General features: G+C 40.8%; 1 protein-coding gene across 5 annotated transcripts in view; it reads right to left on the bottom strand.

Annotated features, from left to right (window-relative positions):
* Nucleotides 1-27723, bottom strand: part of Utrn (utrophin) — a 519634-nt gene that overhangs the window by 132966 nt on the left and 358945 nt on the right. For all 5 annotated transcript variants that reach the window (XM_041680416.1, XM_041680414.1, XM_041680415.1 and 2 more), the window contains 2 exons: nucleotides 25582-25754; nucleotides 11814-11970 (listed from right to left, as the gene is read on the bottom strand). In XM_041680416.1, the coding sequence (XP_041536350.1) occupies nucleotides 11814-11970; nucleotides 25582-25754 (330 nt within the window). The remainder of the gene's footprint in view (nucleotides 1-11813; nucleotides 11971-25581; nucleotides 25755-27723) is intronic.

Here is a 27723-nt window from a genome sequence, read left to right as displayed (position 1 = left end):
GAAGTTCGCGGCCATGTTCAACCTCAGTGCAAGTTTCATCCTAGCATGGTATACATAAATGACACATTGTCTTTACAGAAGAAACAGTATATACACGCAAAAGTGCTTTTAAAAGGTAAAAATGAATAAATAAAAAGTATTGCATTGCATAGACATAGAGAGATTAAAAAGAACACCCGATCCAAAGATATGTTCCCTTAGACGTATTTCACTCAGTTTGCATTCCACAAATTTTTATTGGCTATATGTAAATGTGGGCACAAACAGAATAGAAAATAATCCAGTTGGAGGCTGAAAATGCTAGAACAAAGAAGGAACATAAGAAAGGCTGCCAGACTGGCTGTTACCCTGGAAGGTGCCGTTCAGCACCTTGACAAGCAAGTAACGTTTGTAGACCTCAGGAAAGAGCATTCTAGGACACAGCATGGCTCTGTGATTGAAATCACAGTAAGAGACCAGCATGGCTGAGACTAGGATGCAAGAAAACACAGCGAGAAACGCAATGAGCACGATGTGCCAGGGAGGTTCAGGGACTCAAACAGGGTCTTGCGTGCCTACCTGAGATTATGTCCTTCACTGCAGAGTTTGATTTATTTTAACAGGAGCGCAGTGACTGCTGAGCTGGAAACCCCAGAGACAGATGAATGGTAACAAGTGGCCAATTCAGATTCTGTCTTTTGATGACAACCCAAACACATTAAATAAAAAAAGATGGGATTCAAGGTGGTTATGATTTTTTTTTTAACCTAAGCAACTAAAATCACATTTCTACCAAGTGAGATGAAGGAGTCTGGGTAGAATTTTTTAGAGACCAGCTCCACAATGCTCGCATCCTGGCCATATAATACGCAAAGGTTATAGTTTTTGTAGATGTGACCCATGAACACATTCATAAATTTGGGAGTGGCTGGCACGCAGATGGAGTCTAAGCTCTGCAGAGACTGAGTACGGAGACAATGGCACAACATAGCTCCTCGTGTAGTTTTGCAAGAGGTTTGAAGATGGAACAGAAAGGGAAAGAGAAGGAGCCGCCGTGAGAGGGTGGGGAAATCAGGTGTGGCACTCCAGAGAGAGGTCAATAACAAAGGGAGTGCAGGGGACCGTTAGTGAGTCACCAGGAAAGGCACGAACCAAATGTGGGTCACAGAAAGAGACTCAGCCAACACTAACATCCATGTCAAGTTACACCGAGGAGCACATGACTCAGTGTGTGGCACATGACTCAGAGTCACAAGATACACATAACACAATGTGAGGACCACCACGCATGAGTAGAGGAGATAGAAGATTCCTAAAGCAAGGTTTTGAGAATCTTTTATTATTCTTTTAATATTATGGCTTATATCTGTTGAAGCGTATACATAAATTTCCTTGATGCAAACAGCTCTAACTATAAAACAGCCAACTGCAGGGTGTAATGAAACTGCGGGGCCCCTTATCTAAATATTAGGAATTTCAAGATAACGACAAGGCTTTAATGAAGCATGGGGACCCTTCTAAAGAGCTGGCCTTGGTGGAGGCATATGGAGTACTTGAGTAGCTGACTTGGACACAGGGCATCTGAACTGGAGCAGGGTAGAGGCAGTGTTGGCACAGCAGGCTTCTTTAACCTTTGCTTCCCAAAAGAACTCATTGCTTACTGAAGAATAGAAACACGAAAAAAAAAAATGGTACAAATATAAAGAGAATCTGCTAGAACATAATTTATTCCCTTTCCCCTCCCAACTTGCTTTCAAAGCTAAATCAGCATGTCTGGATCTAAGCCACTTTGTATGATAGCAAAGAAGGGCAGAGAGTCATTAAATTTGATAGCACTAATAAAACAACAATAAAAAAAATCTCAGAAAAACGGGCTTATGTTCCATTGGTATGCAGACAAAAAAATTCTTTTAATTCTCCTTCATAGTGCACAGTGCTGTAAAAGTTTTGGCTAATGTTCCTAAATGATCAGTTAAATGTATAAATTCATTTTGGTTCCACCCCACTGACATCAAAAATAAAGGCTAAATCGGAATACTAAGTATGAATGCTAAAAGCAAGACAAGACTCTCCAACTTCGCACAGTAATAAACCAGTCTTTTTGCTACACAGTTGAACACAGACAGACAGGCATGCAGGCATGTGTGCATACCTGCACACGCGTGTGCACGCACGCACACACACGCACACACCTGCATCCCTCTAATTCAGCGAATCCATTAGCACTGTCTCTATCAGACAACACAATAGGTGCTAACATTCAAGTTCCTTCTCTTTGAGCTTTGCTCTCAGTAGCTGACTAAAGGGAGGAATGCAGCACAGCCCTTTGGAGGCATACTCTTGGAGAAACACAACCACTAACTTGCAGGGTTTTTGCTGGATAATTTGTATAACCCCCTTTAGGAACTCATTTCCTGAACTCTCACAAAGCCTTTCCTTACCAGCTAGAGCACAAAGTCTCCATGCATCTATGCTTCCTGACTGTGTGTCCATGTCCCTACTACAGAGCTTTTGACAGTGGCAATCGTTACTTCTGATAGTACTTCTGCTATCAGGCAATGAGTCCTGCGGAAATAAGGACACTCTAGTGGCTGATGCATGCTTAGTACCTAAACCATCAGGAGCAACATGAAGCAGAAAGAAGTGAAGTGCTAGATAAAGTAAACCATCACCCAACAACCTAGATCTGAGAAGAGGTTCACCAGGAAGAGACTGGTTGGTTTCATACAGGGCCAATTCTTGCCCAAGTATGATTGTACTCTTTAGTTCAGTGGTTCTCAACCTTCCTAAAGCTGCAACGCTTTAATACATTTCCTCATGTTGTGGTGATCCAGAACCATAAAATTATTTTCGTTGCTACTTCATAACTCTAATTTTGCTGCTGTTATGAATTTGCAATGTAAATATCTGAAATGCAGGATATCTGACATGCGGCCCCTGAGAACTGCTTTATTTCATCACCACACTGATAACTAATAAACTTCCTCATGTCCCCCTAAACATAGATTCTGTGAGCTCAAGCTCTTGGGAAAGAGGCTTCATCTATGCTCCCAAACATAGAAGGCAGGCCCACATATAGCCAATTGAATGGTTAACAGCTAACAGGGAAGGAAGGCTCCCTTAGAAAACTGCTGATTCAGGCTGCTCACTGGTGACTGCTCTAACAGACAGGGGCTGTGTGCTGTGTGTTTCTGAAAAGGAAAGCCACACAGTTGCAATGGTCAGAGGGGGCATTTAGAATTTTTCCTTTTAATTTTAGAACTTGGAGCTGAAGAGTTAGCTCAGTTTGGAAAGTGCTGGCAATGGCCTTGCACACAAGAAGACCTGAGTTTGAACTCCAGAATCTGCTTTTTAAAAGCTAGACACAGCAGGATATATGCTTGTAGTCTCAGCACACAGGAGGGAGGGGGAACTATGTGGGCTTCCAGGATCACTAGCCAGTTGCCCCCCTATAAAAAGGGGAGAAAAGGAGGGAAGGAGAGAGTCAGGAAGGAAGGAAAGAAGGAAAGAAAGACAGACATTTCGAAGGACTGACATATGTTGTGGGAGCTGCGGGTTATATTCCGCCACCCAGCTCCTGCCACCGGCTAGCTTTACCCAAAATAAAGGAAGAGGAAGTGAGCTCAGAGGCCATGCTCCCCTTTCCCGGCCAGATGCGATGAAACTCCAACCCAGGATGGACATAGGCTAGAATCTTCCCGGTAAGTGCACCTTGGGGTGCTACACACATTATTAGAAATGGGCTAGTCCAGGTGCGAGAGTTAGCCAAGAAGAGGCTAGATATAATGGGCCAAGCAGTGTTTAAAAGAATACAGTTTATGTGTTGTTATTTTGGGTAAAGCTAGCTGGTGGCAGGAGCTGGGTGGCGGAATACAACCCGCAGCTCCCACAACAGACATACAAGGTTGTCTGGCCATCACTTGGATGTATATATGCTGTATATATACACAAGAAGACCTGAGTTTGAACTCCAGAATCTGCTTTTTAAAAGCTAGACACAGCAGGATATATGCTTGTAGTCTCAGCACACATATATATTGTGCGTATATATGCTTGGGAAATCCTCAACTCAACTCATTCCATAAAGGACCAGTTTGCTACCATAGAAAAACCTCATAACACAGAGCAAGACCTCAACATTACACGTTTATAGGCAATCTCAGATAAATTGGAAAACTACACCCCAAACACATGCAAATATACCGAGCTTAAAAATAACAATGAAGTATTGACATACTTTTAGTTTGTTGGCTTTTGAGAAAGGGTCTCACTATGTAACCTTGGCCAGGCTGGAAGTCACAATATAAACCAGGCTGACCTCAAATTCACAGAGATCCACCTGCCTCTGGCTCCTGAGTGCTGGGATTAAGCATATGCCACCACACCTGGTAGAGGCTTAAAGACCATATTAGAATCTATTACTTTAATGAGTAAATTTTCTTATGTATCTTGGCAATTTGGTTTAAGACCCAAATGTCCTGATTCTTACATAATGAGGTCTGGATATAAGAAATTAAATTGAGTTAGGCAAAGGGCGAAGTTACCCTGAGGGAAAGGACACACATCAAGAAATTATACCTGAATCATGCAATTTAATCATTCTTGGTGATTTGCTCTTATAAAACCAACAGGCATTTTATTGGGAAAAGCGAGTTGGAACCCTGATAATTGCCTTTGCATAACTCAATATTTACATTGCTGTGAAAATAAAGCTCAAATTGGATATTAAAAACTGCATCTGCAACAGTAGGCATATTTAGGGCATCTGACTGAAGTTCATGGCATTGCATATTAACGCCATATACACTGTAGGTGCTTTACAAGAAATTGCTGACTGGATGACGTGTTCGTGATAGTGAGGTTGCATATAAAACATCTGCTTTTCTGCAAACTCAAAAAAATGAATAATGGACGTCATTGATGGGGATGTTCAGCCATCTTCATTCATTTTTCAAGGCACTAAAACAGTTGTATAGTAATTATTTAAATATTTAAAGGAATTAAATATATAGTTATATGTGAAAAAACATGATTTTGTTGTCTACCCAATCTGTAAAAATTGGACGGTGACTCTTAAATAATTCAACAAATTGATACTACATAGGAAGTGGCTGGGGTATATGTGTGTGTTTTCAAAACTGTTGGGCTGTGTGAGATAGCAAATAATAGATATTAATGGAGATTCATTTCCCTGAAACAGTTCATTTACTCTACACAGAATTAGACAGGAGTGAGCTAAACCATCAATACAGATTGTGCTGGTTAGTTTTAAGCATCAATTTGACACAGTAAAAAATCTGTGTGGAAAGCATTTCAATGAGGTCAACTTGTGGGAGTGTCTCTACAACATTGTCTTGATTACATTAAGATGTGGGAAGACCAGCCTAAAGTGAGTAGCATCATTCCCTTGGCTTGGGTTTCGAACCACTTAACAGTAAAGAGAGAGAGATGAGCAGTAAGCATGCTTGCATTAACGTATCTCTCTCTGATGCACTGTTTCAAGTTCTTTGACATCCCATCCCTTAAATGATGGCCTGGAACCTGAAACTGTGATCTAAATTAAACCCTTTCTTCCTCCAAGTTCCTTTTTATCAGGGTATCGTATCACAGCAACAGAAAGAGAAGCAATGCACAGACTGAGAGCAATCACATGAGAAAGCACCAGCTTTCACGTACTTTAAGATGCTAGATCATGGAACCTCAACCTTTTGTAGCCTTAATTAGATGCCTGTAGCTTTCCTGAAGATGTTTTATTAACAATAGTGCTATTGGGCTTGAATTTTATATTAGAAAAATCTAAAAGATTTAAAATAACATTATTTCACTATGTTAAAAAACATATCTGTGAAAAATTGTTTAACCATTCCATGTTCTGCATGAAGTTGCATTGCATTGCTAAAATAACAAAGATGGTTCTAGATCCTTCAGAGGAACCTGGACCCATGAACCCAGTCTGTGTGTGATGTAACAAAGCGCAAAGAGGGAAGGTGAGGGAAACAAAGGGTGATGGGGCAGACAGCAGTGACCAACGTGAATGTGTGTTTCCTAGTTCTGCCATAATCCTTCTCTGAACACTCATTATACAGAACATGGGAACACCCAGGCTGTCCCTTCCACAACACTTCCATGTGGACAGAGGCTGCGACCGGTCTCTGTGCTGGTGTCATAGGTACAGCATGCAGAAGGAATACGATGAGCATCGGTTGGAAGGGAAAGGGAAAAGCAGAAGCGGCCATTCAGATTTCATTGAGCCATGCCACGTTTCCATTTCCCTCTAGCAGTGAGCACGTCCTAGGGCCCTTGAGGTTCTAACAGCTGACAAGTCGAAGCTACATGCATACACACAGTAAGTAAAGATTTCCTTTGATAGGAAAAATGAGAACACAGAGAAAAGGGACACACACACACACACACACAGAGAGAGAGAGAGAGAGAGAGAGAGAGGCAGAGAGAGAGAAGAGAGAGGCTGCTTGGCAAAAAACCTGGAAGGGACTCACTTTAGGAAATCACTTGACTCTGCTGTAGCTCAGCTGTACGGAGACTTTTCAAATGATTACAGATGGTTGTGTTCCGTAAGATGTACAGAGAGGTATTAAGGCTCGAATAGAATGTGCATCGTCCTCCATAGAATCATGTGCTTGGATACTGGATCATCAGCTGATGGCGCCCTTTAGGAGAATGTCTAGAAGCTTTGGGACATGCAATCCAGAGACAGAAATTGGAGCATTCTAGGACAGTTCTACTTCAGACCCAAGCTCCTGTTAACGCACTTGGAAACTTAAATGGAGGAACCGCCTCCGTCAGACTGTTATGTGGTCATACCTGTGGGGGATTTTATTAATTGCTACCTGATGTAAGAGGACTCCATCTGCTGCCCATCCTTGGCAGGTAGGCCCGGGTTGTATAATGAAGGTAGCTGAGCAAGCCAGAGGAAGCCCAGCCAGTAAGTAGCATGCTTCCTTGGTCTCTGCTTCAGTGCCTGCCTCCAGGGTCCTGCCTTGAGTTCTTGCTCTGGCTTGCCATGATGGATGGTAGACTGTAATCTGTAAGCCTTTTTGTACCCAAATTGCTTTGGGTCCGTGTCTTATCATGGCAACTAAGAAGGGATCTAGGACAACCTGCTGAGATAGAAGCAAGCTGCTTAAGCTACCACTGCCATGGGCAGGAACCGCTACTTCCATTATGAATATTGCCATACCTTCCCTGCCGTGAAACTGAGAAGCGAAACAAATCCTTCCCCTGATGAGTCACAGTCAAGAAAATGACTAGACAACAAGTAGCATATTCCTTTAAATTATGCCATAATTGTACTAATGCGTAATGATTATGCTCGAATTCTAATCGCGTGCACTCATATTAATGTAAATTAATATTAATCATACCCCTCTGCGCCATATGTATAATTACATCACTTTAATAATTACTCTTGGTTGTTGGGAAAGAAAGCAGCTTTTGACAGAACACATGTAATTGAGTAAAATGATATACTGCCCGATGCACGTCGCGTTTTTAAAAACTCTTGTCATTCATGTTATTCCATTCGGAATCATTCTGCAGAGGAGGTAGGAGTGTTTGTGTTCCTCTAAAACCAGCGTGTCGAGGTCCTAATTCAAAGCTCTAGTAGCAGGAGATATAGTCTTTGAGAGGTGAGTAGATCATGAGGGAGGAAGCTTCAAGGGTGGAATTCAGCCTCTTATGAAGGAGCTCTTTCCACCATGTAAGGATAGAGATAGATACTCCCTGAACCAGACGTTGGTCCCCACTGGTCATCAAATCCCCTATGCCCATCCCATCGGTGTGGAGACTGAGTAAAGTCAGCTAACGTTTTCAGAGTCGCCCAGGATGGCAGTGCCAAAGCCAGTTCTGAAGGGAACATATTCGCCTTTCAGTTCAAGGCACTTTCTCTACCATCACCCCAGAAACAATGTCTGCTCACAGCTCTCACCTACACTACCACACATATAAACAGCCAGCTGCTACCCCTTAACCCACCCCAGTGCACCCTAAACCCCATGTCAACACAGAGGCCCAGGAGGCTGTCTACCCAGCCCACTGCTATCCTCACATCAAGGAGGAATCAACGCACCTCTAATTTTCACTCCCATTTACAAGGCATAGCAAATGGTGCAACCTAAAGAGAAAACATGGAAGAATCAGACTTTTAGCCTTAATTTCCTCTCTTAAGTTTTTCCTTTGTGTATAATTTACATGGGGCAAAGCTTGGCCTGATATCAGTTGATAGACCACACTTTCTACCTCTGCTCTCTTCAAATCTACACATCCTTTCCCTTCTACTCCTGCCCACTCCCCAGCTTGGTGCTGGGGGATTGAACCAGGAGCCTCATGAATACTAGGTGAGAACTCTACCACTGAGCAACATCTTCAGCCCTCTTTCTTCTACTCAGTCCATGATCTTGATTTTCATTTCATTAGCAACCCCTTCACGTTTCCAAGTCCAGCAAACGACTCCTATCCATGCCTACATAGTTAATGTATTTTGCTATTATGGTGGTTCAACTCCCTGCCTTCCCACCTAAGACCAACTCCCCGGTAGTTCAATGGGCCCTATCTGGTCATTTTTCCCACAGCCATTCTCCACAACATCCTTGGGTTTTCTCTGCTCTCCAGAGTCATTTCCATCAGTGCAGAGAAGTAGTCTCCGTGTTTATAAAACTATTATAGGATCGCAGTCCCCAGCACTCCCTCCTTCAGACTCTGTCCTTCCTTGTACAATCTTCTCAAATAAATTTCTGTACTTCTGCTTATATTCTCTCTAGATCCTCCTCTAACCATGCTTCAGATTCCATCATGTCCCTAAACTCCCTCCTGTTCGAGGCAACAGGAGAGCCTTCAGGGTGTCTGACATGTCCTCTTCCTAATCTCTCAGCAGTATTATGTCCTTGTATCCACAATGCCCTCAGTACAGTACTTTGCTTGGTGTTCTAGATTCTGCTTTCCCTGGGTTCCTCTGTGCTCCATCTTAATCTCAACTCCTTGACCTGTAAAATTTGGGTTCCTTGCTGCTCACTTTTTACACTCCAGTTTTCTCTCTGTGATCACTTCCTAGGAGGCTTCATCCAACCCTGGCCTGATCTTTGCATTACAATTTTTTTTTCTCTAGCTCTGATCTGTCCCCTAACTTCAAGTTTGCATACCCAACGTCCTACTGAGCATGGATAACAGCTAAGGTCTTGATGTTCCTGCCTTGGCCGCTCCTTCAATCATTTTTCCCATTGTCTAAATGATACTTCTGCTTTCCTTCTCCTTTGTCCAAACACTTTGGCCCTAGGACATGCCTGAGTCTTTTCCTTTCAATTCCTACATTCCAGGCAGCCACCTATCCTGTTTTTTCTCTTTCTAAATGTATTTAGAAACCAGCTACTCTTCATTCCTTTTACTCTTATGACATCTCAGTCAAGAACTGGGTTTTCAGTTATTTGTTCATTTTTTCTGATTTATTTATTTTTATTTTATATGCATATGTGCATATGTGCATATAAACCACATGCACACCTGGTGTCTGTGGAGGACAGACGGAATTGGATTCCCTGAAACTGGAGCTAAGTTATGGATGGTTGTGAGCATCCAAGTGTGTGATAATAACCAAGCCTGAGTAAGCAAGTGCTCCTAACCACTGGGCAATCTTTCCAGCATCTTCATGTATTCGTTTTCGTGGTTCTAGGGGATGAATCAGGAGCCTTGCACGTGATGGAAACATTCCACTACTGAGTGACACTCCCAGCTACAAGAACTTGGTTGTTACTCAGCACTGACTCATCAGTGACGAGAATAGTACCCAGTGTGTATCTGTCACTCATAAACACTTGCAGAGGGATGGAGCTGACATTGTTATCAGCATCACTGTCAGCATTATCTTGATCATGTCAATGCCTGGGGCTAAAGAGTTAAGGCAGAGTAATTCATGAAGTTCTATAAGACAGAGTGCAATGGGCTCTAAAGCTAGGCAACACCACCAAGAGTCACAAGCAAGAGAACAGGATTGGGTGGGAGGGCTCACTGTTGGACCATGGCCAAGGTTCTGTGAGGATAATAACTTCCTATCTAAGAACTGAGTTATAGTCAAAACGAGTGAGACACGGTCACAAGCAAGAGTTACTGCACACACAGAGCACTAAGTATTGTTAGAAAACTGTGGTGTGACTTTATTTCCTTACCAACACCTGAACCGCAGAAGGGAATCATCATTACACAGAAGAAAGCTGGGACAAAACAAGGAGAGTGGATCATGGTAGTGCACACCTTTAATCCCAGCACTCAGGAGGCAGAGGCAGGAGGATCTCTGTGAGTTTGGGGATGGCCTGGTCTACAGAGTGAGTTCCAGGACTTCAGAGAGATTTTATCTCAAGCAAACAACTAAAAGGGGGGGGGAGCTCTGATTTTTATAAAGTTACTAATTTAAACTCCGCTATTGTTGTTGCTCAATAGACCAACATCTGTCTTTCTATTTCAGAGTTATCTCCCCATCATGTTCTCTCTTCACTGAAATAGTAATTTTATTCCCTTAGCACAAGGGTCAGAATGAAATAAAATTCAAGGTCCTATCAATGTGTTAGAACATCTTATTAAATAGATGGTATCTTGCACCAGGAAGGCATATATTAGTATTCATTTGTTATGGGAACAGACGCATAATGTTGTATTAAAATGTACAGACTTTGAATGGGAATTCATACTGCATAGGAGTAGGGGAACTACAACAGAACTGAATGATATGCAATATATGAGAAAATAATATAAAAGGATATAAATAAATTAACAGAACTTGGACTAGGTGAAGATGTTTAAAAATCTAAGGGCTGAGGGAAATGTCAGATGACATTTCAGGATTAATAGTACATTCATCAAAACAAGAGCACAAGCGTGCATAGAGACGGATGTCTGTCCAGAAGAAAATCTAATTTAAAGAGAGATGGACATTTAGGGAAATAAAACATAACATGATCTTTATTTCACACTGCGGTCTTCATTTGATACAGGACTGAAACCTGCCCTAGAGTTTTTCTCTACTTTTATTTCCATTGACAAGATGAAAATAAGACTGGGCAAACTGGGCAAGTGCTCTACCATGAAGCTAAATTCTTAGGACTACTTTGTAATTTTATGTATGTATTTAATCATTTTCTTGAGACGGGGGGGTCTCAGTATGTCACCTTTGCTGGCCTCAGACTCACAGAGGCCCACCGGTTTCTGCCTTCTGAGAGTTGGAAACAAAGGCATCCCACCAGCCCGCTCTACTTTTGAATTCTTTCTGACAGCATGACTCTAGTACTTCTAGTTAAGTCACAGTCAGGTGCAGCATCAAGCACTTCCCTGCAATTCCAGCACTTGGAGGCTGAAATTGAAGGATCAATACGGGATCCAGATTAGCTTAGGTTACTTGGTGAGTCTGAGGCCAGCCTGGGCTACAAAGCAAGACCCTGTCTTTAAAATGCATGCATGCATGGATGGATGCATGCGTACATACATAAAAATAAAGGATAATATGTAGTTTGAAGTTTTTTCTAATATACTGATATCCAAAGAAATTTATTAGATGGATAAGGTTCGTGATGAACTAAAAACAATATTCTGCTTTGGATAGCTGCACTATGAAAATTTTCAGTTAAATATGAACAAACCATGAAACATGAAAGAAATGGAAGCAAAGAATATAATTAAATAAAATGCCCAAATATAGACAAGCAAAAGACAAAGAGGGTTGGAAAGCTGTGGTAATTAGTTTATACTTTCCTTTTCTCTAGGATTTCATTCTATTTGCTTACCAAGATTGAATTTAGAATAAATAAGAAGACTATGAAAGACAGGCCCCTTACCTTGCAGTGGTCATACTGGAGCTGCAAGGCGGGAACATCCCCTCCAATGGGCATCTGTTTCTTCAGCTCTTCATCTTTCATATTGAGCCATTTGATCAGTTCTTCAAGAGATGCCAGCAACCTGTTCCACTTCTCAGCACTGGCCTCCAAATGGGCCCTGTTGACAGACAAGGACGGCCACATGAGGAAGTGCCAGCTGCCAATTACAATGAAAAAACACACTCCTGTGGCCTAACCATCCGGTGTGATCAAACAATTCTCACTTCCAAAGAAAGGCAGACTGACTCTTGGCACAGGGAACATGCCCTGTGAGAAACAGTCATATCAACAAAGCTATACTATCCACGCTGTGTCTGTAATACATGAAAACACAAGCCAGGTTCTGATAGTTCCCAATATAAAGATTCAAAAAGCTTTTCTCATTTCATCTAAATATATAATGAGAGGAAGGAGACAAATGGAACACACATAAAACATTTGGAGCCTGTTTGGTGGTTCATGTCTTTAAATCCAGCACTCAGGAGACAGGCAAGGAGATTTCGGCAAATTCAAGACCAGTCTGGTTGACACAGATAATGTAATCTAGGCAATCCAGGGATAAACTGTGAGGCCTTGTTTCAAAAAGGGGGAAACAAAGGAAGAAAGGAAGAAAAATGGAAAAAGATAAAAAGACAGATCCTTACTACATTTTATGATTAAAAGACTATTTGCTTAAACCTTTTTTTAAAGTTTATTTATTTTTATCTCTAAATGGAAAAAAAGACTTTTTCTTTGAGGAAAAGGGGATCATTAGCTCTAAGTTTTTCTTATAATCAAGTAAATGTTTAGAAGGAAGATATTAGAAATACTTCCAATTTCTAATTGTTGGAATTTCTAATTGCAAGCTGTTGAAAGCAGTGAGTGACTTGTGGAGAGCTGAAAGAAAATGCCCCCCCAAAGAGAGTGGCACTATTAGGAGGTGTGGCTTGTTGGAGTAGGTATGGTCTTGTAGGTGGAAGTGTCATTATGGGAGCAGGCTTTGAGGTCTCCTCTGCTCAAACTATGCTCAGTGTGGTAGACAGTTCACTTCCTGTTGCCTGCAGATCCTTCTCCAGCACAATGTCTGCCTGTATGCAGCCATGTCCCACCATGATGATAATGGACTAAGCCTCTGAATTGTAAGCCTCTCCAGTAAAATGTTTTCCTTTATTAGTGTTACCATGGTCCTGGTGTCTCTTCACAGCAATAGAAACCCTAACTAAGGCATCATTATTTAGCCAGGGCACTACTTGGCTTTAGGTTGTCTATAATCCTGTGCCAAATGGCCATGAAAACAAAGAACAAATAGGCAAAAGTCACTGACCACAGTATTTTATGCACTTATTTTTGTAATTATGTATATATTCACGTAAACACACATGCATGTACTTATGTTTATATGTTAAGAATTAATCTGGGAGCCGGGCGATGGTGGCGCACGCCTTTAATCCCAGCACTCGGGAGGCAGAGGCAGGCAGATCTCTGTGAGTTCGAGACCAGCCTGGTCTACAAGAGCTAGTTCCAGGACAGGCTCCAAAGCCACAGAGAAAACCTGTCTCGAAAAAACCAAAAAAAAAAAAAAGAATTAATCTGGGGACCTTGTACATGATAGGTATTCTGTTGCATATGTGCACATACATTCTGACTTAATGGTGACATCTTGTTTTATTAATTATTTCCCTTTTGAACACAGCCATCAATTTATAACCAAGGATGATTTTAGGAAATATTTGGTTTCAGTTCTAGTAGACTGAAATCCTTGGAGGACATCAGTATTAATCAGAGAACAAATTCTTCCTTGTTCTTGTTAAGCCCCTGGAAGAGTCCACCTATGTAGCCCGGAACCCATAGAAGGGACAGCTTTAAAAACATGGACTATTTAGAGCAGCGGTTCTCAGCCTTCCTAATGCTGCGACCTTTCTCATCTTGTGTTCCTCATCTTGTGCTAGCCCCCAAGCATAAAATTATTTGTGTTGTTACTTCATAACTGCAATGTTGCTGTGGTTATGAATCATAATGTAAACACCTGTGTTTTCCAAAAGTCTTACGTGATCCCTAAGAAAGGGTTATTCAATGTCCCCCTCCCTGCCAGGGTCATGACCCGTATGTTGAGAACTGCTGATTTAGAGAAATTCCAGTCATCCAAGGAGTTGAACTTCTCAGTACTGCTGTACCCAGGTGGAGAGCCATGAATGTGGACTCAGTGCTATGCTGATGAGATGGACTTCCTGGCTTGTCTGTGATCAAGCTGGTTGAGAGGGCGAAGGTTGATGGAGAATTACATAGGCTCATTACACAACATCTTCCAAAGATGATGACTTACAAGGGTGGAGTGCATGTATATCTGACTTATGTGGGGAGCTCCAGCTCCCATTTAGACTCCACGTCCACTCAGCTCCAGTCCATTCAGACTCCACGTCCTTCCTCTAAGACCACTTTTACCATGATGCTGGCATTAGGATCCCTACCTCCATAAATGTGATCCTTTACCATGATGCTGGCATTAGGATCCCTAACTCCATAAATGTGATCCTTTACCATGATGCTGGCATTAGGATCCCTACCTCCATAAATGTGATCCTTTACCATGATGTTGGCATTAGGATCCCTACCTCCATAAATGTGATCCTTTACCATGATGTTGGCATTAGGATCCCTACCTCCATAAATGTGGTCCTTTACCAAGGCCATGGAAGCAACCCAACAAGCTCATGCACTATGGTCACCTAGACCTCTCAAGGATTTCCTGTGCATATCTGAATCACTTGAGTCTCTGTCTCAAAGCAAATTGTTTTGTAATAGGTAACACAGCAAGTATGACCTCATTGCTCACAGTTAGATGCCATTTCCAGCGGGGGACATTCGATGATATCTTGAGTCTTGGTTAAAAGTTAATCTAGCTCGTCTCTAGTTCACAATATGATAACCAGAGTCTACCATCCAAATATCCTGGGCCAGAGGAAAAACTGGTGCTCCAGGTTCGCTTTAAAATACCATGAGCCCGCATTCACATAGTTCCTGCAAAGGGCAATTTTCCTTCAATCTATTCACAGCTGCATTGCCACCTGGCTAATAAAACTAACCACTCAAAGTTGAACATTCAATGTCCCATTCCAAAAGGTTAGCTATAAAATACTGAAACATTTTTCAGTCATAAAGATGTCCAAAGCATTCTATAATTATTTCAAAACCGTATAGCTTAAATTTCATTTTAGTTTAGCTAGTTTAGTCTGGTGATGGAGGGGTGGAGGGAGTGCTTGCCATACAAGCATGAAAACTGGTCTTTGGATCCCCAGAATCCACACCGAAAAAGCCAGATAGTCACGGTGGCTACCTCTATTACCAGCGAGGGGGTGGGTGGGGGAGTGGGCAAAGACAGCTAGCTACAGTAGCTGAAATCCATAAGCTCTGAGTTCAGCTGTAGACCCTGACTCGGTTAATAAAGTAGAGAACAACAGTAGAAGACACCTGACTTCTGGCCTCCTTTGTACTTATACACATATGCATGCACCCCCCACCACACACACATACACACAACCCCCACACACACAAGAAAAATTTTCTTTTCTTTCTTTTACTCTTCTTTCTCTTTCTTACACAGATGCTAGGATTGATCTAACTTGATAAAACTGTGTTTTGACAAGATCCTGATTCTCCTTGAATTCCAGCTTTTCTGCATAGCTTTCAATTTGTGGGTGGGGTGGGAATTTACTGATAAACAACAAGTGTTTTTTTTTTTTTTTTGGTCATAGAGCACAGCTAAGCGATTCCAATTATACTAATTGAAAGCCCTGTAGTCATTGGCTGCTAATGCAAAATACTTGTTGCCTTATACATTCTTGACAGGGCTGTCGCAATTGTTTCCCAACCGTTTTTAAATGCAAAAAGACAGCTGGAAATCAGGGGGCTCTATTCAACCAAGAAGTGCTGAATATCTCCTGGGTAAACCATTTATGTGCACATCCAACCTCTTACTCAGATCTGATGCTGCGTCTTCAGGGTCTGTAGTTTCATCATCAATCAGTAACTAAGCTGCCTATCAAATGCTACACACTTCCTGAAGAGCACACGAATGTCTTTCTCCATGCGATGGACTCTTCAGCGCACAGAAATACTGGGATTGAGCATTATGGTGTTCAGGTATTCAGCCCCCTGAAGGATCATCTGCATAAATGAAGGCCATACTTCTTACAAGAGATGCTGAAATGGCTTTGAAATGAAAACGGAAGCAGCGATTCTGCGTGCTTCTCCGCACCTCTGCTTTCCCATAATAAACACTGAGCTCATCAGACAGAATCGCTGTCTGGCAAACCTGTTCTGCTTATTCTCCAGCACATTGCACCTCTGTGCTTAGCAGATTACTACCATATGCCCAAGCGGGCATGGGCTTCCACAGTAGCCTTTGGTGTTCCTATTTCGTTTGGAGTTCTTTCATCTTGAAAGATGAAAGACTCATTGGCCTTTGCCTGGTCACTGGGTTAAAGGCTTTGTAAGGACAAATTGAATGTTCGTGTGTGACTTAGTTGTATTCTCTTACTGTAACTATAATTTGAACTGCCCCAACAGAGATAACACGTCATCCACATGTTCTGGGCATTTTTGAGGAGAACATTGCTTTACCTAACTCAGTGCCTGTAGGAATGTTTTTCTGTAGAGGACTTATCACGTGTCTTACTTGCAGAAGTTCATCTTTTGGATATGTGACTCGTGCGGTGCAAGAGACCCTTTCATTGACTGCAGTATTAACCTTAATATCATCAATGGATCCTGCTTCACACGGATACCCCTTTCTAGATGAAATCTGATTTTATAAAGCTCTTAGTTTTAAAACTTTTTATATGGCCAGCTATTCTAAAATAACATAAAGTCTTGCCAGACAAAAAAAATCATTAAAAGTTTATTTTACCAATTGAGTCCAGTAGAAAAAAATCACAGAGTGGAATGCACACTCCTATCTGTGTCAAATCACCAAAGTGATTTTCAAAGGAACTGTCATCAAACAAGCTATTATACACTTCTCCAGAACATAAGCATCAACAGAAACTAGCACATGGAGGGTCATAGGCTAAGAGATACCCGTGTGGGTACTAGGGACAGGAATGAGTTGAGTGCTAGCTCAGCAAACATAAGGTCCTGATTTTATCCCCAGCACCTCATAGACCAGGTGAGGTGGTATCTGCCTGGAATCCCAGCAATCAGGAGGTAGAGGCAGAAGGATCAACAGTTCAAGATCATTCTCACCTACACAGTAAGTTCCAAGCCAACCTGGGACACATAAGACCCTGTTGAAAGGAAGGAAGAGAGGTAGGAAGAGAACAGGGGGAAAATGGTTTTCACTTATCAACATAAACCCTTTGAGCATCACCCTGTTTCCAAAACAAAAAGGCGAGCTGTCAACATTCTAACGTCAAACTGGGAGAAATTCGAGTCCACAAAATACAAGCTCATGATGGGAAATCTGACAGCCATTCTACCTGGTACAGGACACAGAAGGCATCAGGCAGCACTGGGAGAATGTGGACTTCAACCAAGGAAGCCTTTGGTTAAACAGCAAGAGGAGGAAAAATATAAATTGCTCATCTGTACTGTACACAAGTCAAAACACATTTGCACAGTTAATCTCCTAATGTGTGTAAGGATCTCAGTGAAGAGGAGGCCAAGCCATATTACCTCCTGTAGTGTAATACACACACACACACACACACACACACACACACACACATATATAATATGAAATGAAATCTGTAATTCTGGGTATGTGTAATTTATTTTCAGTTGACTGTAAAGCCTACTGATTCTATACTGAGTTATAAAAACAACAGCAATACAACCTTCACTGATGTAACTGATGTAACTTCACTGATGGAATGTTCTTAGTTACAACATTCCAAACAGATTATTCCCGCTCTCAAAATGGGCATGAAGACCCACCAAGAAAAACACAAGTCCTTAAAATTCAGCCACTAAACAGTACCCCAAAGCTATGAGCTGATATAGTTGTGGCTAATGAAACATAAATTCAGGTTCATTAAGAGGAATGAGATTTGAATTCAGCTCCTCATTTACACTAGCCACATTTGAAGAATTCAATATGCCTCTTATGGCTAATGGGTCATGAAGAAACCACATTGACAGGGCTGCTGCCAATCATCGCAGAGAGCCCTGCTGGAGGATTTTGTAACAGGGAAAGAGCAGAATCTTGTTCTCTTACATTTAGGCAAAGGAGACTTTAGTTTTATCATGTGGTTAGCAAAACCCAGCTCCTTCAGGTTAAGAATGGAGCTGTAAAACGTCGTAACATGCGACATAAAGGATGACAGCAAAGGGTCATCTGCTCTAAGGGCTTTGAAACGGGGCCCCAACCTTTTAAGAGGCTTATAAAAGAAACGAAAGATAGAATTTTATCTTTGAACTCTGATTCCATTACATTTGACAACTTCCCTGGCCTTGGAAACCTCTTGTTAGGAGGAATCTATATTAGACATCATTAAGCTGATAAGAGGATATTTAATTAACATAATCTTACATTAAATAAATTTAATTTTAAAATGTAAGTCATGCCATTGAATCTTGAATTTATTAGTAGAATTCCAGTTTGGTTTTACAAGTGATTGTGAAATAGTACCAGCATTCTTAGAGTCTATTTTATAAGTGAAATCTTAAGTCTTCAGCTAACTTCTTATGTACTGACCTGAGATATGTGTGTATATGTGTATATAAATTTCTATATGCGCGTTGTATTTAAGATGTTAAAACATATTAACCCAATGAAGTTTAGTATGTAAAAGGCTTGATCATGGTCATCCAAAAAGACTTTAAAGTAGTATTTAAGATAGTTCCTTCAGCGACCACATCATAGTCAATGGAGGTAATATCTTTAAAGTAATCAAGAGTAGATTTGATGCAAAAAAAAACTTCAATAAACAGCAGACATCCTCTTTCCAAAAACAATTAATTAAAGGAAACATTCTCTGGCATGGTAATATAAACTTAAAATGATTTAAAATACAGAATCCACAAATATCTACTGGAAGGAGCAGAGGGGTCATCAATCAGATGGCCTCATCCTCAGAAAATAATTAAGTCCTCCAAAGAGAGAGAAAAAGAAATTTGAAGGCTAAAGAAAAAGAAGACCTCTGAAGATAGGCATGGCAGTGAATAAAATAGAAAACTATTCAGAATTATAACACCAATTATAAGTAGACAGTATCAAATTATATAAAAGAACCCTTAGCTCCCCCTCCCATGCTTTCTATAGCAACACAAAGCCAGGCTCAACGACTTGGTTGGAAAAATTGCTTGGAATGCAAGCAGGAGAATCTGAGTTCAGATTCTCACCATTCACATAGAAGGTGGCACTTGCAACACAGCACTGGAGAGGTGGAGACAGGAGAATCCCTGGGTCTCCCTGGCACCAGGTTCAGAGAGAACCTGCCAAAAAAAAAAAAAAAGAGGGAAAAAAAGGAAAAATAAAAAGAATAAGGTGCAGAGCAATAGAGAAAGATACATATATTTGATCCCTGGTTTCTACCTGCAGATGGACCCACCTGAACAGACACATGGTCATGCACGCACGCACACAGAAGGAAGGAAAAGAGGGAGGGAGGGAGGGAAAATTAACCCAAGTTCAGCAGTAAGGGATAAAGAGGGAATAGGTACTAGTGTGTCAGTGTGAAAAGAACGCTTAGCATGGGAGAAAATCTAAGGGCCTGGCTTTAACTAGAATGTCTTCCAAAGAACTCCAACCTAGTTGGAAGGGGTTGAAAAAATGCCTCCATAACACTGATCTGTAGGCAAGTCTATGGAGTACTGTCTTGATTAATGATTGAGGTGTAAAGACCCAGCTCACTGTAGGCGGCAGCAGCTTTGCTGGCTGTATATGAAATCAGGCTATACAAGCCATGCAAACAATCAGTAGGCACGCTCCCCCTAGTCTCTGCTTCAGTTCCTCCCTGGAGTTCCTGCCCTGACTGCTTTCCTTGGTAGATGATGTTGCTGTTTGAGTGACATAAATCCTTGCTTCCACAAATGGTTTTTATTACCTCAATAGAAAACCAAAGCAAGGACAGAAATTAAGCATTTCATCACTGAGATACTGGAAGAAGGTTGGGGTGACCGGAGAGCACTTGGGGAGAAGAGAAAGAATATGATCAAAATATAATGTATGAAAAATATTAAACAAATGGATAAAAATAAGAAAATGCAGTAAGATGTTTGGTTTTAGATAGGCTGTGGGTATCTGGAGTAATGTGGTTTAATTATAAATATACTAGAGTTAAAAAAGTCACAAAGCTATATAATAAATAGTTCACAGTTGGCTGCAGTGCAGAAGCAGCTAGGGAAGAAAGGGGACCTGCTGTGATGTGGGAGTCCCCTCTGTATGCTGTAATTACCATTAATGAATAAAGAAACTGCTTTGGACCTACAGTAGGGCAGAATTAACTAGGTGGGGAAAACTAAACTGAATGCTGGGAGAAAGAAGAGCAGAGTCAAAGTCAAAGAGAAGCCATGGAGCCGCAGCCAGAGACAGATGTGATGAAACTTTGCTGGGAGGCCACGACGTCATGGTCATACAAAGATTAATAGAAATGGGTTAAATTAATATATAAAAGCTGGCTGATAAGAAGCTAGAGCTGCACCAAGACCAGCTGGACTGTGACTGAAAAAGCATGGGATAAAACCAGACTCTCTGAACATGGCGAACAATGAGGGCTGATGAGAAGCCAAGGACAATGGCACGGGGTTTTGATCCTACTTCATGTTCTGGCTTTGTGGGAGCCTAACCAGTTTGGATGTTCACCTTCCTAGACATGGACGGAGGGGGGAGGACCTTGGACTTTCCACAGGGCAGGGAACCCTGACTGCTTTTTGGACTGGAGAGGGAGGGGGAGAAGAGTGGGGGGAGGGGAGAAGGGTGGGAGGAGGGGGAGGGAAATGGGAGGCTGGGAGGGGGCGGAAACTTTTTTTTTCCTTTTCTCAATAAAAAAAAATTTAAAAAATAATAATAATATATTTTTTAAAAAAAGAAGCTAGAGCTAATGGGCCAAGCAGTGATTTAAATAATATGGTTTCTGTGTGATTATTTTGGGGGCTGAGTAGCCCGGAAACCAACAAGCAGCCTCTTTCCAACACTGATGGAGAAGGTTCGTCACTTTCCCTTGAGATTGTCCTGTTGAGAATGCTGTACATACGTTTGATTTAACCAGGATCTGTCTTTGAAGAATTCACATGGCCAGATGGAATGAGACCAAGTAAGATGTGTGCTCTGAAGAGGAGCAGTCTGACCTTGGTCTCCTAGGACTGAGTATCTCAGGGATACCAAGATGACATTAAATCAATGGAGGCCCAGGATGAGCAGGTCTATGGGACTTGGGAATAGAACAGGGCTGAAAACTTTCCCAGATAATACAAAGAGAAACTTGAAAATTAAAATATAAAATGTTGGGCTGGAGAGATGGCTCAGAGGTTAAGAGGACTGACTGCTCTTCCAGAGGTCCTGAGTTCAATTCCCAGCAACCACATGGTGGCTCACAGCCATCTATAATGAGATCTGGTGCCCTTTTCTGGCATGCAAGCATACATGGAAGGAATGTTGCATACAAAATAAATAAATAAATAAAATATATAAAATGTTATTTCCAGGTGCTGGTGGCACATGTCTTTAATCCCAGCACTTAAGAGACAAAGGCAGGCAGTTTGAAGTCAGCCTGGTCTACAGAGCAAGTTCCGTGACAGTTGGAGCTACAAAGAGAAATCCTATCTCAGGAAAAATAAAAATAAAAAAATAAAAATAAAAAGCTATCAGTGTGGGTATTCCCACCAAGAATGAGAGCTGAGGGAAGAGGGTAGAAGGAGGTAATATAGTCATGTCAAGGAAACAGGAACCATAAGGTCCTATAGATAAGGAGTATGATGATAAATGGGAAGAAATAGAGATGTGTTAACTCCTAGAAGAAAAGTAGATGGGGAAGTAATGCTGGACTATCCTAAGGAAGTGATTCTAGACTAGCCTCAGGAAGTGATGTGGACTACCACGTGAGGCTACCAGTTAACCACCTATCCCTATGTGACAGGGCACCCTTTGCAAATAGACAGTCTTCATCTCAGCTCTGGCTGAGAATGATGTTTGTTGTCTATACCAGTCATAAATATTTGGAGTATGTATTCCCACTGGCTTCCAGGCAAGGAAAATGGAGGAGATTAACCTCTATTAAAGACCATTTCAAGCAAAGTAAGCAATTAAAAGAAAAGGCAATTTTCAATAAATTACAGGGAAGAGTAGCGGCCAAGTCTGTGGAAATATTAAAGACATCAGAGAGTTTGATACCTACAGAAGGCTAAGTGAGAACAAGGCTGGACTCCCAGGGCTGGAGAGAAATCACCTGAGGAGTGACCTGACCAGCAATCCCGCCCACATCATTAGCATGTAAAATGAAGTGAGGGGAACTAAAAATAGAGGGTATCAGAGAGGAATTTTTCTTCCCAACAGATCATCAGAGAGTTTTTCCCTCACTCTCCCATGTAGAGTGCCTCACTTGGAAAGCCACCTTGAGCAGTGACTGTTGGGAATTCTGCATCATTCTAGGGTTGAGTTAGCAATCTAAACTCTAAGCCATCTCTTTTCTTCTGGCTTCTGTCAGCCATTCCCATGGCATTAGGGTTCCCAAGGAGGCCAGCTGAATCCATTTTTCTTTCACGTTTGTTCAGAATCCAGCCAGGAAATGAGAGGGGTTTGGGAAGAGAGAAGTTTCTGTGTCTTCTGAATTAACTAGTGCCAAACAAAATAGTAACCAATAATAATAATAATAAATATGGGCCACTTTGCATGGACTAAATGAGACACGCATGGCAGCCCTATTAAAGAAATTACTCTAAATTTACATACAAAGAAATTGAGGCACACACATGGGTTAAGAACTTCCCACTGTAGCATAACTGTTGCATGGCAATATCAGTATTTGAGGACAATGTCTCTCCAAAGTGCAATGCTCCCCAAAATTGTCCTGTTCTTCTTTCTTAGCTGAGCTTCCCACATGAAGGAAAGCCCAATACTGAGAAATAATAAGCCCATTTATCTCATATAAATATGTAAATGATGTGTATTTTCTTTTTAAATATTTGAATATAAAAATTAAAAATTATTTCATCTTTAGTTATACTTATCAAATTATGGGAAATATAAGTGAGTCAATATAGATGTAAACCTAGCATCCTTCTCCAGCACAAACAAACAGAATAGTCAGCTGATGGAGACAGAATTTCCACCTGGATCTATACAGAGAGGAACCAACAGCATGCCACATCTCAACCATCTTAAGAAATAGAGCAATTGCATTTTTTAATGATTTATTTTCATTTTATATGCATTGTTGTTTTGCCTGCCTGCATGTTTGTGTAAGGGTATCAGATCCCCTGGAACTGGAACTACAGACAGTTGTGAGCTGCATTGTGAGTGTTGTGAATTGAACCCAGGTCCTCTGGAAGAGCAGCCAGTGCTCTGAACCACTGAGCCATCTTTCCAGCCCCCAGGACTGTATGTTACAGGACATGCTACCTTAATTCTAAAGAAAATCATTCATAAGAGTAGAAGATTTCTGTTCTCTGACAGTCGCTGCATGGATTTCCAACACCAACTTAAGCAGATCCACTCACCAACCTTGCATATGAAAAATAGCCTAGAATTTACCATTACCAAGGTCTACGGAGACTAAGAAACTATCAAATCAATCTACTTTACTCTTCCTGACAATCAAGTATGTTGGATACTTATCGTACAATTTGGCAAAGTTCAGATGGGTGAAGCAGTTTTTCCAAGATCAGAAAATAAATAGTAAAGTGCGAGAATCAATTTGGTTTTACGGTTAGACATATCATATCAACACATGACACAACCAAACCCAAGGCTTTCCACCAACATTCCTCTTTTAAATTATCACTCTCACTAATATGGCATTCTGTCAGTATCCTTTAACTTATTGCCAATTAGAAACTCTAGCATCTACTGAATATGACCGTAAATCTGCTTGAATTCCAATAGGGCACCATTCTGTTACTCTGGGTGGTTTGCCAATGGTGCCCCCTCCCCCCCCGTCAGACTTCTGATCCTAAGGTTCATACTTAGTGAATATTACTCCCAACCAAAGCAGACATGAATCATCATTTTCCATTTTAGTGTCCATAAGAGGCATTTAATCTCAATCAATACATCTTCAAATTGGACATAAAAACTTGATGAAGCAAAATAAGTTCAATACCAAGAATTAAAAATATCTACATTCACTGTGCAGTGGGGATGCATGCATTCAATCCCAGAACTCACAAGGCAGAGACATGTAGACCTCTGTGAGTTCGAGGCCAGCGAGGTCTACAAAGCGAGTTCCAGGACAGAGGGTTTTGACACAGAGAAACACTGTCCGAAAAACCAATAGAAAAAAAAAATCTGCATTCAAACTCTGGCTTTTATCTTATTAGTTCAATCGTTATTGTCAATAAATTTCTCTTTTCTTGTATAAAAATTCTGACCATCCACTTTACCAGGATTCTTTGTGAAGAACACTCATGTGTCACTTAACAACACATACAGCATAAATTAAGTAATATGGTTGTGTGAGATTGACTAATGTACACAGTCCATGGCTACTAAATAAAGTAATTGTTCTAAATGGGTATGATGGCACCTGTCTGCATTCTTACCACTCTGTGGATGGAGGATGAAGAAGAGGTAAAGGCCAGGGCGCAAGGAGAGAGTTCACAAGTTAGGAACATCAGCTGCTCTTGCAGAAAACCCAGGTTGGTTCCCAGTATCTACATGGCAGCTCACAGTTGCCTGTAATTCTAGTTCTAGGGACCACAGTGCCCTCTTCTGCCCCCATGCTCTGCTACACACATAGTGCACATATACTTACAAAGGACATCTACATGCACATAATAAAAATAAAAGTCTTCGGTTTTGGTTGTTTTTTTTTTTTTTTTTAGAAAGTTTTAAAAGCCAACCTTGGCTACAAAACAAACTCAAGATCAGCCTGGGCTATAGACACCTTATCTTTAAAGAGTGTATGCCTTTAATTCCAGCACTTGAGAGGCAAGGGCAAGCAGATTTCTATGAGTTCAACACCAGTCTGGTCTATTAAGTGAGTTCTAGGTCAGCCAGTGCTACATAGTGAAACCCTGTCTCAAATAGATAGATAAAGAGGTAGATGATAGGTAGGTATGTAGATAGGTAGATAGACAGATAGATAAATAGATAGATAGGTAGATAGATAGATGATAGATAGATAGATAGATAGATGACAGACAGACATCAATGGTTCTAACAATCTTGATACAGTTATTATTACTTAATTACAGATATTAAGTAAACACTTGGCAATTAGCAGGTGTCAGTGACATCATCTTAACTGTTGTAAGATTTACAACATGAATATCTGTGAATAGCTTGGTACAAACAGCAGAGTACAAGAAGTATAAATGAGGTAAAAACTTCTATTTACTTATGTATTCTTTTGCCAGTATTGAGGATTGAACCCAAGACCCTACCCAAGGTAAGTACTCTACTGCTTAATACATCTCCAGTCCCAACTTGCAAGAAAATGGACTTCGGATTTCAATCTTACACAAATTCTGATAGAGTTGCATTGGTGATAGACTGTTCTTTTTCTTTCTGATACACACACAGACAAACACAGACACACAGACACATATAAACAAACACACACGCATTTTATCTTGTTTTGATATTGAGTATTCTGACCTGATGCTAGCAGATTTTGCTTTCAAATCATTCCATCTCTGGTTCATGTCGTCCAGTCGGTGCTGAAGCATTGTGGCCTCCTCAGAATTCCCCAGTGCTTTCACCATCTTCTGCCTGTTTCCATCGATGCTTTTAAATATGTCATTGTGGGCATCAATTTCGGCCTGGATGTCCTAAAGAGAAAAGCAAAGAGACAATTCAAACACTAAAGGTCATTGAGGCATGCCATGGGATTTCTGCAAAGTTACTTTTGTATTTGTAGAAGAGTTGTTTTCAATCGAAATACTTCATTTCACCATCTGTAATATATAACAAAACCAAGTGTTCCCACAGTTCCGTCACAGAAAATAACAGCCTTTAAGTCTTCAATACATTGGTTCCCCACATCCTAAAAGTGGAATTTATAATAATCTACATTTCATGTATCGGCCTACTTGATGTCAGTATTTTAGGATGATTGGGCAGTTTTTGAGGTTTTATAACTATTATTATAAATCACTTAATTTTGCTTAAAATTCATGTGATTATTTTTCTATACTTTACACATCGCCAAAGCAAGATACCATCTAATCTTGGATGTTTTACAGATTTTCACAAAGTTGCTTTCCCTGGGTCTGCCCTTTCAATAAGATATATTTTTTCTAAAACTTCTGAAAAATGTTAATATGTATATTTATTGTCATTAAGAAATAATAAAGGGAAAATCATTTTTTTATTAAATAGGAATGTAGCTTACTTGATGGCAAAACAATTAAAGTGGAAATTAACAAAATTTCTTGTAGACAGCAATTTACATCTAAAGCTGGAAACTATTATCAAAGTATCTATCTTAAGAATATTAATGCATAAACACATTAAAAAATTGTTTGCTCTAAAATGAAAACTATAAAACATTAGTGGTAACAAGCAATTGAGTTTGAAAACCAAGGTACAAAGCTATATGCTATGTCTATTTAAATGTTAAAGATGATTTTCCAGTTATCACATATACTTGCATATAAGAAAACACAAATACATTAAAAGACTGAAAAAAATAAAATAATATAATCTTTACCTAAGGAAGTTGTAGAAAAATCTAGGTTTTCTTCTTTGTGTATGTTTCTGAATTTTGAACAGTTTCTACATACCCTAAACAACACTTTTAGTAAGAGACTAAGAATATAATAATAAGCAATAGTCACTGAGAATGAACAAATGTTTATGAAATTACCAACAGAAAACAGACACCAGAGGGGACCCGACAGGGGTGGTCCTCCTCTCCATAACTCATCCTGTAGGTTAAGCATTGTATGAGAGCAATAGGAACGAATCGCGATTGAGAAGAGACGCATGCGCTGTTCGACACCACAGTTCCCTGCTCTTCCCAGGTGGTCTTCCTTTATGAGCCTATTACAGTGCTCTGGGGTTTTCTGCCTCCAATTCACTATGAGAGATCGGAACTTTACTCTTAAACATGACAGTAAGAAGAGATGAAGCCTTGGATAGATGGTCGGGTCACAAGGTAGCATTTTTCTGACAGGATAAATGCCCTTATGAAATAGAGTCCTCTCCCCCCAAAGGTTGCCTTGCCTTTCCTACTCTGAGAGGACATATTGTGAAGGCATCATCCCTGAGTCAGATAGCAGGCTCTCACCAGACACGAAATCTGTGGTTTTCTGATATGAACTTCCCTATCTTCAGAATAAGAGAAAGAAATAAGCTCTACTCTTCATGGTCTAACTGCTTCAGGGCACTACAGCTCAAATTGAAAAGGCCTCCATCTTCCTGAGACTATCCAATTCTCAATGAGCATGGGAAAAGGCAAATAAATGTTCATAGAATATTCATGATCAGCTATCTAGTAAATCTGAGACCAGTCTGGGTAACCTTCCTGAGACCCTGTCTTTCTCCCCCCGCCCCCTTCTCACTACTTGAATCATAAAATCTGCACTGAGCATCACCTACATATCATAGACAGATCTGTATATAAAACTCAGAGTCTAGTTTTGCAATGCTGTAGACCTCTATCATCACCATATTTCTCAAGAGACTCCCTGGCACCATCAGCAAGACCTCTCTTTGCTTTCCATTGCCATGGGAACTTGGCCCCACATCCGCTGCACAGGTTCCTAAGCATCAGTGGACCACACCTAGACTCACAAC

Source organism: Microtus oregoni, unplaced genomic scaffold (genome assembly GCF_018167655.1).
Source record: "Microtus oregoni isolate MIOR12 unplaced genomic scaffold, Mior012 000033F_ref0000390, whole genome shotgun sequence".
NCBI lineage: Eukaryota > Metazoa > Chordata > Mammalia > Rodentia > Cricetidae > Microtus > Microtus oregoni.
Note: the sequence above shows the minus strand (reverse complement) of the source record. Positions and strands in the feature narration are given on the sequence as shown.